Below are 12,165 nucleotides of genomic sequence, written 5' to 3'. Positions count from 1 at the left end.
TTGAGACCTGGCTCGGATGTTGGCTAGGAAGAGGAAAAGGGCACAGTAAACGTGGTAGACGTTGGTATGTGTGTAAGTTTGTATCAAAGTACAGTGGTTTTGTTAGTTTAGTATTCCCTTGTACAGTACATGTATTGACCAATGTAGTCTTAAATGTCAGCTATGCTACGTGAGGAAGAATACAATTAAAAGAACAAAATAAGTAAGTAAGTAAACAAATTATTCACAGCCCAGTATTGCCTTTCTTTCTTTTATTAAGCACATTTAAATCATATCTGGACGTGGTTTTTGGCCCACAAGATATGTAAACATGAGAGATGTAGTATTCAGCTCCTCCTTTCCCCCTTTTTGTTCAACTTCATGCCACATACTGTACGCACAAGCCCCATTAAACATAAAAAATGATTTAAGTAGACGTGAGATTTCACTGGGTAAAACTAAGCCACGGTCCTTCACATTAAAGTGTCCCCAACACAGGAAAATCATGTCCGTTTTTAAATTTCAGAGTAAAGGGTGATTTACTGTATAATTAGATGTGCACCGGTGTCACCAAGTACAGTATAAATCAAGGGGTAGATCTGGCTTTTACCGGTTTCAGCGATGCTACCCCTGGCTGCCCCGGTGCTCTCTGATGAAATGAGCACAAATGTACAAACTAAGGTACAAATTCCCGATTAAGCTGTGTGTAACATGGCCTGTAATTCCTTAAAAAATACGAACTACTCCTATCATCAAAACATCACGATAACAACAAAATGCAGAGCTGCTGCCAAAGTTATCAGTGGAATGTGATGTGTACAAGCACATAATGTGTGTTTATGTATTCATTATACAGTGTTATTCTTGTACCTGGGCCAAGTGCTCAGCAGGCTATGGCAGGAAGACAGTGATTCTCCCATGTGCTGAGACTTGAACTGGCCCTCTTTTTCATTAACCCTCATTACAATCCTCCATATCTCTCCGGAGAAGTCATCAAACATGCGAGATAAGAGAAAGTCTGCACCAAGACAAGCTATTAAGTCTGAGCCAGGGGAATTGAATGGGAGTGGGAGGGGGCTGAACTGCAGTGGGAGCAACAGTATCACGTCAATGGGGCTTCACACAGGTATTAACGGGACAGATAATGTATTTTTTTACCAGCTTGTACAGCAAGCTGGTCTAGAAACAGATATACGATGTTCTCCTTAAAACGGCTATAACGCCAAAACGGTGGATCGTACTGGGACGGGGTTAGCTTGTTGCTGGCGAGGCGCATCCAACGGTGCCCGGCCTGGCTCCGAGGCCGGCCTGGGTGCGAAAGACCTTTATAGAAATATAGATTTTGGAAAAATAAATGTTAAATGTTTGAGATTTTGAAATGGGTAAGGTCACATTACTAAATTAATTTCCTCTGCTTGGGCAAACTCTCAATTTAGTGTGCTATGTAATAGGTCTTATACATGCAATGTTTTCTATCCACAATTTATTTTTGAATTTATTTTATTGTCACCTATAATGACATGCCCAAAATAGGGGCACAAGAATTAAAGATAATTTTGCTGTACACTTGTGTTCATACCCAATGTTGGAAATAATTAAATAACTGCCCAAAGATGCCCAAGATTCAAATTCTATCAGTGGCATTCATCTTGGTTGATCTACAGTATGCATGTAATCTTTTTCCATCAATACATTCAAACTTGAGAGCTATACAAATCCATGTTGCATCTTTAACAAATCACTCCTATTCTAAGTGCATTTAACTGTCAGCAAATTTTTCATTGTCACCTAATGTTCCACACAGAAAGGCTGGATAAACTAGCACATGAGTCATATTATCACAAGACATTATCACAAGTAGGCCTACTTCTGATTATAAAGGTTCACCTTGAAAAACTGATTAGGATATGTAGACATGATATTAACAGCTGTAGGTGTGTACATGCGCAAGCACACACACACTCTCTTTCACTCTCACTTTCACACTCTCTTTCACACACACACTCTCTCTCTCTCTCTCTCTCTCTCTCTCTCTCTCTCTCTCTCTCTCTCTCTCTCTCTCACACACACACACACACACACACACACACATGCACACATAGATACGTGCTGTTTTACATTTCTGACTAGTATTCAATCAATCAAAAAAGCAGCATCATACAAAATGCAAGGCCATGGTTCAGATCACACTAGTCAAAGCTGTAATTATTGCCAACTTTAAAGGACAAGAAGACTTGGTACTGTAGAGGAGGTTTGGGTTGTGTAGATACCTTGCCATGATGTAACTCCAAAGGTGGGCAAGAAAAAAAAAGTTTGCTCCACTGATTAGAAATTGATCATTCAAAATATGCTAATCATTAGTGTGGTTGCCCGGATAGGGCAACCAGACTATAGTAGGCTACTCTTCCGACTTTATTATTTCACTAGATAAACTTTATTCTGACGCGCAATTTCTCACACTGTTTATTTTTCCCACACTCGTGCCATATGTCAAATTGACCGGCTTCACCGGGAATAGACTGCTTGTACTTTGCTAAGAGATTGGTTACATAGTTTAATTGATATTGATTTATTAGTGCATTAAATGTCCCCATCGACTTTAATGGGAAAATGAAAAAAACTCCAATTCAAGTATTCTTTTCTCTGAAACCGTAAGGTAGTTAAAAGACTTTAAAGGGGAGTTCATAGTTTATTGCCAAATTATTAAAAAAATAATTACACCCAGTCGGCCACTATAACAGCCCACTTTACATTTTGGCCTATAACTTTTGAACCGGAGGTCTTAGAATAAAAAAATCTTTCCCCCTGGATTTCTTGAGTCATGACGCAACTCCCCATATAGGCCAAGCCCATTTGCGTCTGGATAGATTTTCCGCCATTTAGAATTTTCTTCAAAACACACTTTTAGCTCCTCCTCCCACGTATTTTATAAAAAAATCACAAAAATTGGTACACATGATCTCTGGACCCTAGCAATAAAGATATCCACGGCATTTTGATAGTCCTTACCGTTCGTCCGTAATTGGCTTCCAAAGTTAGTGGGAGGGGCCCGTTTTACAAAGAATGCCAAAAATCACGAACGAAACGTCCAATCAATCCCAAATTTGAATCACATGTCGAAGGTTGTTTACTCAACGAATCCCCAAAAGCGTTTCCACTTTGATCCATAGGAGGCACCACAAATGCGCAAAATGTAACCGTTTGATGCAAAAACAAGATTTTTGGGGGGATCAGTTCTCTCAAAAAGAAAAGCAAGTGATCTCAGGAGTGACATGACGATGTCATTGGCCCGCTACATTTGTGGTAGGGGCCTGTTTCTTTAGTGGGAGGGGCCTATTTCCATCAAAACGGCACGTGTCACGAACGCGGGATCCGATCGGCACCGAATTCGAATCGCACGTCGCGCGGCCTCTGACGGTATTCCTCCAGGCGTATTCCTCGAGTCCCGGCGGCCGTGACCCGCGACCGGTGTCGGTGCAACCACACTTTGCAATTTCCCAGAATTGCGACGCGTCTAGTTGACATACATTGTACAGCGAAACAGCTCTCAAAGTCACCCTTTTTGTATGTAAACAAACACAAACAAAGCTGATTCAGACAATATAGAACATCACAAAACCCAGTACTGTTTTTTCAACTTCCTGTTAAATTTACTATTTGAAGATCAGGATCCACGGATCCGGATCTTGTGATGTTCTATCTTGTCTGAATCAGCTTTGTTTGTGTTTGTTTACGTGCTAAAAGTTTCACCGTACAATGTAAATCATAAGGAGCATATTTTCAATGATCAATTTCTTATTTCTTGCCCACCTTGGGAGTTACATCATGACAAGGTAACTACGTTCTTGCCCTTTAATCACATCAACCTTAGCATGTCACGGTTTGAGTCAGAGCAGAATGTAGGACCCAAATGCAGGAGAGACAGAGGCTGAACAGGTCGGTTCAAAGTGGTTAATAACTCAAAATTAAATAATAAAAGGCTCTGAACTCAAGACATCCTACACATAACACTGGACAATGAACGAGCAATTATGCAGCGCAAACACAGGGCTTAATTAGACAGGGAAATAACAGGACACTGGGATAGGCTGGGGGACTAAGAGGACACAGGAGGAGAATATGACTAATCAAAGGGTAGGTGAGACAAGACAGGCAACGGCTACAAAGAGAATAGGAAACAATGGAACAATACTACAAAATAAGAGTGTGAAGCAAAACCTAACAAGGAAACAGGGAATGCAACCTTACTACAAAATAACAGGAATGCCACTGAAAAGTTAAACACTAACTATAACTGGGAAACAACAAAAACATTAAAAGACAACAGGGAGACAGAGCATGTCACGGATCGTGTCAAAATAGGATATAAAAGGAAACAATCACAAGGAATTTGATTGATTGATTGATTGATTGAATACTTTATTTAGAAGTTTGCAGAGAAAAAAGCACATGGAAGTTCAACGCAAGGTCAACTAAATAGGATTGAAAAGCCCAGAAAAGCCGCACTGGCTTGTTTCAATTGGGGTCCTCATGGTGGAACTACCCAATGACCAACAGATAATTGTATGTATGTATAAAGCACAGTATTGATTAAAACAAAAAAACATTAGATATTAACAATAATGCTTCCCAGACAAAATGAGGAAATTAAGCAATTTCGGTTATATCAATTATGCTCTTCTTTTAGTTGTATAAAACAATGTAAGCTTCACGAACACACTTCAAACATAGAGTCCTCCAGCAGTGACATCATCAGTCCTTAGTGAGGTGACAGTCTAGGCCTCATTTTGGCCAAAAGTAAATAGTGATCTTTGAAAATACAATACTTAACCATGAATATGAACAAAACTGCTTCACAATTGGTATACAGAGATTTGCTGGATGCTATGACCTAACATTCATTTTCTTCTTCAGTTTTACTTTCATTGTCTCCGCCAGGCCGAAGGCATGGCGAGAGAGTATGTTTTACCCCCTGTCTGTCTGTCCGTCCGTCCGTGTGTGTGTGTGTGTGTGTGTGTGTGTGTGTGTGTGTGTCCGTCCGTCTGTCACCAGCTAATCTCCGGCACCGTTGGCCCGGTCGCTCCGAAACTGTGCACACACACTCCCTGGATGCCAATTCAGAACCTCTGCCCCAAATCTTTCACATGGGCCTGTTATAGCGCCACCAGGAGGCCGATTTGTGCAAAACCCATTTTTTTATATTACTCCTATAAACTTTATCCAAAACGTCATGCAAATCGGTACACAGTATCACTATAGTCATGTGATCAACACGGATCCGTCCGATTTCCCATATTCCATCCTCATTGCCTAAGGTTGGCTTCCAAAGTTTGCAGGATTGGTCCGTTTTGAACAAAAAGCCTCAAAGTATACACACAGCTTGCGATTTCCGTGAAATTTCACACGCACATTCCCACTAGGCAGAGGAAGAAATGCCACCCTTCTCACATTGGCCTGTTATAGCGCCACCAGCAGGTTTAATTTAGCAAAACTAATTTTTGGAACAAAATGCCTCAAATCATGAATGCAGTGTCAATGCAAGAATAAATGGCACGGTTGGCACCCTTTTCACATTGGCCTATTATAGCGCCACCAGGAGGCCAGAATAACGTACCTGACCTGGCGGAGACCTGTGCTCCGAGGAGCACTTTTTCTAGTTTCACTTCACTTCAGGCTTTCATGGTCAGATCAGATGTGATTATTTTTTGTGTTGTCATGCACCTAGTGGCATGAGCTGTGATTGGTCAGGGGACATAAACCCTGTTCTAGATAGTAGAAAAGTAATGCACGCTTATGTCCCCAATTCACAAAAGATTTGCTCGCAAAGCCAGAAAGGGAGCTTTTACGACATACACAGCTTCCTCTTGGTGAGGTGGGGTAATACAGATGTTGCTGTTAGTATCACTTTTAGTGTTTTTATGGGTTGTCAACTAGTAATGGGTTTTGCCAGACTAACCACAGCTAAAACACTTTAGTCATGTCAAAACAGTATAGCAGGCTTAGTGGCTGCTGGTCATACACGATGGTTCAGCATTTCAGCTGACATTCAACTAAGCCGCATTAAAGCTAGCTGTGCTCCACTTTCATGACTTTCATTCTTCCCTCTGTCATTGACCATCGACTTTACCTTCTCTATTCTTACATGTGTCATGAACCCACACACCTGCATGCATTTAAAAATATCACATGTATCCACTTAGTCAAATGTTAGAGGTTCACCATGGCATACAGTAAAAGGACATTTATGGACATGCACCGCAACACACAGCCAAGCAATTCATTCTATGCATACTCATAGAGTAAACTCTGTTCTATTTCTCTGTCTGTCTGTCTGTCTGTCTGTCTGTGTGTCACACACACACACACACACACACACACACACACACACACACACACACACACACACACACACACACACACACACACACACACACACACACACACACACACACACACACACACACACACACACACACACACACACAGCCTTGACTCTTATATTATGGCTAGGTATTAAGATATCAGGGCCTCCATGTGTACCCTTCTGTGCCGTATACATGGTGGATCCTCAAGCACGTGCACACGCATGCATGCACGCACATACGCACGCACGCACACGCACACACACACACACACACACACACACACACACACACACACACACACACACACACACACACACACACACACACACACACACACACACACACACACACACACACACACACACACACACACACACACACACACACACACACACACACACACACACACACACACACACACACACACACACACACACACACACAGCACCTGCTATGGGTGTTAACCCTACATATTATTTTCAGATGGATTTTCTCCATTTGCTAAAGTGGGACTGTAGAATTATCTGGATCAGATATTTTTGGTCTCACTAAGCTTTTCCCATGGACAATATCATATCAGAAAATCCAGTAAACAGTGGAAAACATTAGCAAACATATGGCCTTCAAAGTGTTGACAAGCGATGACCATATGGCATAGGAAAGAGTGGCATACAATTGGTCTCACTGACAAATAGTCCTGTGCAGATAAAGAGTGTAATAGCATGGCGCCCTCTACAGGGCTCACCCGCAGTTGTTCAAGGGAGGCTCCTTCCTCATTCGCTGGTCTCTCCCTGAAGTGGTTGGTAGCCTGACTTATACTTGGTTGTAGGCCGTGTTGCACCAAAAATATCAGATCGCCGAAAATTGAAGACCAGCTACTTTCGGTGTGCTCATCCACGCATGAACAGTTGATCTGTTTGTGTATAATTGAGTGATGGGATTTACTCACAACAAGAAAACCATCCTCTCTTAATTTCCTGGGTCACATCTGTTGCCCCGGGTGATGTCTCAACATCGTCGGCCAATCCCTGTCATGTCAAGAACCACTATGATTGGCCGGCTTAAAGCTTAGAAGAGAGGTCAAGGATCAGGAAGTGCTGTGTGTACCTCGACCGAGGGTTATAAGAGGGCTATTTCAAACACTCAAAGGTCAAGGCATGTGTAAACCAGATTGGACACTGAGCATACAACTGCTGGGATTCACAATAATCACACCATTCTACCTCCTTGACCCTCACTATTGTACCCTCTCCTCCTTGAGGGTGAGACAGCCACTGCAGCGATGAGGGGGTTTATTTAAGACAAAAACAACTGGGTGGGTAGGTTTTGAGGCGAGCGCTCTTGTATTCAATCGAGGGAATGTGCCTTTTAAAATTATTAATTGATGCATAAACATACATAGGCCAGCTCTTCTAATTTCCTGTGTACCTCAATATGGACCAAATAATAGTCTCACTGTGACAAATGTTCAATTCAACTGCTCTATAACATGAAACAACCAGAATGTGCCTGTTGAAATTGTTGGATTTTTTTGGTGTGTGTGTGTGTGTGTGTGTGTGTGTGTGTGTGTGTGTGTGTGTGTGTGTGTGTGTGTGTGTGTGTGTGTGTGTGTGTGTGTGTGTGTGTGTGTGTGTGTGTGTGTGTGTGTGTGTGTGTGTGTCCAATGCAAGTGTTCTTTACCACCAGATTATGCCTGCTACAGTAGCAACTACAAAGTTATTATTATTATTAAAATATATATTATTATTATTATTAGTAGTAGTAGTAGTAGTAGTAGTATTAGTATTAGTATTAGTATTAGTATTAGTATAAGTATTAGTATTAGTATTAGTATTAGTATTATTAGTATTATTATTATGAGTCCATTTAGCATTAAGCATGAAGATTAAAATGGGGAAATCTGAACATCATTTGTCAAGTGTATACTGTACCACGGCAGGACTAACAGCACAAATACACATCAAATATAAGGGACATTTTGGTAGTAGGCCTACATTCAGTGACCAGTTAGGCTGACATGTGACATCATCTTGTTTTTGAACACTACTGAGTCATTTCACACTATTCAGAAACCACAGATCACATGTTCATCTCTGACAACCTCAAGCCTCAAAATTTACCCTTATCTAATATGAAATAGATAGACTTAGCTAGACTTTTTACCTGGAAGTTTGCATAACAATGTCAGAATACAAAAATAAAGCAGTTAGTTGAATCAATATATTTCGTTTAAATACTCCAATTGAGTAATGATCTATGTACAGTACAGTTAAAATATTTAAAAAACATGAAACTACTTCACTGTTACTATACATAGATCAAACATCCCCATGTTTGCTGCTTATGGTTTAAAAGTTCCCTTACAGACATTCAATAAAGAGGAAGGAAATCTTTTTGAGATGTCTCACAACCCAAGCCTATATAGAATACATTTGCGTGAACTATGATCTCACCACTCCACTCTGTCAACTCGTGTAAATTCAACAAATTATCATCAAATTATCATCCTTTACTCAGTAAGTAAGTAAAAGGCCTTATGTGCCACAAGGCACGAAGTGGATAGGTAAGAGGTAACTCAGTAAGTAAAGTGCTGTGTATTTTAACGAATTATATATTGTTTGTTTCATATTCCATAAACATAATATTTTCTAAATAAGCTGTCATGAATTTTATTATCTTTCTAGCTAAAAGCCAAAGGACCGGTCCAGTCATGCTGTTGTCTGGAAGTAGATGTGTGTTTGTGACTTGGCTCCTATCTGTTTCAGGTATGAATTTGTTGTCAAATTGTTCATGAATGTGTTGCCAATTGTTGCTATTCATGGCTGGCTGTTGTCCACCACAAGGAATTACCAGCATACAGGTTTATAAGGGATAAGCAATTAAACAGTAATTAAAATGCACAGTAATGTAAAGGTGCAGTAAGTGATATTTGTTTGTTAAAGTATGTATTTAATAGCTTTGATAGTAATCATTGAAATAGTGTTCAGTAACAGGGGTCTCCACATTTCTCCAGATATTTCATAAACAGAAAATAAATGTTCAGGTGGGTTGCCACCAGGCATCAGGAGAGAGGACCCATTGCAGCTTCAATTTGTTTTATATTGTTCCAGATCCAACTTTGTCTGCTCATTTCTTTGGGTCATCACTATTCACTTGTTTATCCTGTATGGGTTGTCTATCCTAAAATAAATTGGTATCCCGACCTGAAAAAGTATTTTCTGTTTACAAAAAAGCTGGACAGATGGGGAGAGGGAGACCCATGCTACTGAACAATCACTCTTTAGCAATGATTACTATCAGAATATAGAGCTTTAATAAAGACAAAGTTTTGTTTTTACCAAAAGCTTACCCCAAGGGTTCCCAAACCTTTCAGGCTGTGACCACCCAAAATAATCATATTTGAACTGGGGACCCCCTACCCTGACATGCACTTGGAATTATAGAAGTTGAGGCATTACATTTAGTTTGACTCAGTTCCACAGATAAATGTTGTGAAAATAGCCGAACTACGCTAAGTAATTAAGCTTGCAATGCGAGGTAATATTTGACAATTTGGCCAATGTTTGACAATTTTTTATAGTATAATTTGTTGGTTACTTTTGACATAGGCTAGTAATTATTATTATTAAATCCAAATTTGAATTCTAGAAATGTGAACCCTGTATACTGGTTTACTGTTGAGTGAGAAAACAATGTTGCGCATTAAACTAATCATCTGGGGACCCCCAAAAAACATTTCCCAGTTTGGGAACCATTGACTTTATATGCTACACCACGACCACCTATATTGAAAACATTTCAAAACTAAGTAATATACTATACTGTAAGCAATCACCTGCAAGTAACTGATAGTGAAGATAGTGAACAAAACTAAAGTAATCTAAGAACAGTTAACACAGACAATCCTCTTGTAAATCAGTCTTTGTTCACCCTTTTGAATTGGGAAGTTGAGCAAGTGTGTAATGGTGACAACCCAGTCTCACTGCAAGAGGAATCAGCCCAAATAGACACAGGTGTTAAAAATGCTTCTCAATAAGATGATGACAGACAAACCATACCTCATTGCCACATCACCTTGTACTGTATTGCAATTTTGCCCTTGTTGTGCTGTCCTGTTTTGACTTCTTCTGTGTAATAATGTCTTTAAGTAATTATGTTCTTATAATGTATTCTGTGTCAGGAATTCTTGGACAAAAAACACACTTGTGTGTTTTGAAGGGATCGACAGTAGATCTGCCATGCCCAGGTACACATCACACATCAAACACAAACTGTTATACTGGACTATTTGAAGACTGGTTAAATTTTAAACAGCTGTCTGATGTTACATATTATGTACGGTAGTGAATTCTCCAGAGGGTCAGTCAACTCAAAGAATCGATGAAGTGAGAGAGAGTGATGCAAACATATACCAGTGCTCAGCAGACTCCATTGGTACATCAATCTTTAGTCTCAATGTCACAGGTACAGTAGTAGTAATAGTATCATGATGGTAATGTGTTAATTCAATAATCAAAATGGTAATTGTTATAAATTTCTAAAGAACATTTATAAAAATGTGACCTGTAGAGCTACAGGTGAAGGTGATACTTGGTCCATTGAGAGAGGGACAGGGAGTGATTTTGAACTGCAGTACCAGCTGTCCTCTGACTGACAGCCACACCTACATGTGGTATAAGAATGGACAGTTCCTCTATGAGGACTCGTCTCCCTGGTACCAGCTCCTTGATAACAGTGAGGAAAAAGTGATCTACTCCTGTGCTGTTAAAGGTCATGAAGCTCTCAAAGCCCCTAATGTTTCAGTCGGTGAGTGGTGACATTATCACATCTGTTTACAAAGGAGATACTGTACACACAGTATAGCTGTTTATTGTCTCCGCCAGGCCGAAAGGCATGGCGAGAGATTATGTTTTACCCTCCGTCCGTTTGTCCGTCCGTCCGTCCGTGTGTGTGTGTGTGTGTGTGTCCGTCTGTGAGCAGCTAATCTCCGCCACCATTGGCTTGATCGCAGCGAAACTGTGCACACATACTCCCTGGATGCCAATTCCGAACTTCTGCCCCAAATTTTTCACATGGGCCTTTTATAGCGCCACCAGGTGGCCGATTTGATATTTTTTGACAGTACTCCTACAGATTTTGTCCAAAAATCTCGCAAGTCGGTACACAGTATCTCTATAGTCATTAAACGAAACGTGTCTTTCAGATCTTTCATATTCCATCCTGATTGGCTCAAAATGGCTTCCAAAGTTTGCAGGAGTGCTCCGTTTTCAACAAAATGCCTCAAATCATGAACACAGCATGCAATTTCCGTGAAACTTTGCACACACATTCCCACTATGCCGAGGAATAAATGCCACTTGAAAATTTTCAAATCAGCCTCATGGTGGCGCTATAACAGTCCGATTCATGTTTTTACCTATAACTGCACCGATCTGTGTAAAACTTTGTATGCGCATTCCCTAGAGGTAAAGGAAAAACCTCTGCCCTGCATTTTTCACATCTGCATTTATAGCGCCACCAGGAGGCCGACTTATGTAAAACACATTTTTTTATATTACTCCTTCCAATTTTATCCAAATTTCACGCAAATCAGTACACATGATCTCCATAGTCATGTGATTTGTGTTTGATTTTTCTTATTCCATCCTCATTGGCTAAGATTGACATCTAAAGTTTGCAGTAGTGGCTTGTTTTAAACAAAATTCCGCAAATCATGAACGCACCGTCCGATTGCGGTCAAACTTTGCACGCACATTCACACTATGTTGGGAACTAATGCCACCCTTTTAACATTGGCCTGTTATAGCGCCACCAGCAGGTC

The 12,165-nt window shown here is 40.4% G+C and overlaps 1 protein-coding gene across 1 annotated transcript in view; it reads left to right on the top strand.

The window, feature by feature from the left end:
• Window positions 1–10,722: 10,722 nt before the first annotated feature.
• LOC308078670 (uncharacterized protein) overlaps window positions 10,723–12,165 on the top strand; it is a 67,909-nt gene continuing 66,466 nt past the window's right edge. Inside the window, exons 1-2 of the mRNA XM_080419939.1 lie at window positions 10,723–10,808; window positions 10,914–11,150. Of these exons, the coding sequence (XP_080276065.1) occupies window positions 11,012–11,150 (139 nt within the window). The 5' untranslated portion in view covers window positions 10,723–10,808; window positions 10,914–11,011. The remainder of the gene's footprint in view (window positions 10,809–10,913; window positions 11,151–12,165) is intronic.

This window comes from Gymnoscopelus braueri, assembly GCF_963280865.1.
Source record: "Gymnoscopelus braueri genome assembly, chromosome: 2".
NCBI classification, from domain to species: Eukaryota; Metazoa; Chordata; class Actinopteri; order Myctophiformes; family Myctophidae; genus Gymnoscopelus; species Gymnoscopelus braueri.
Note: the sequence above shows the minus strand (reverse complement) of the source record. Positions and strands in the feature narration are given on the sequence as shown.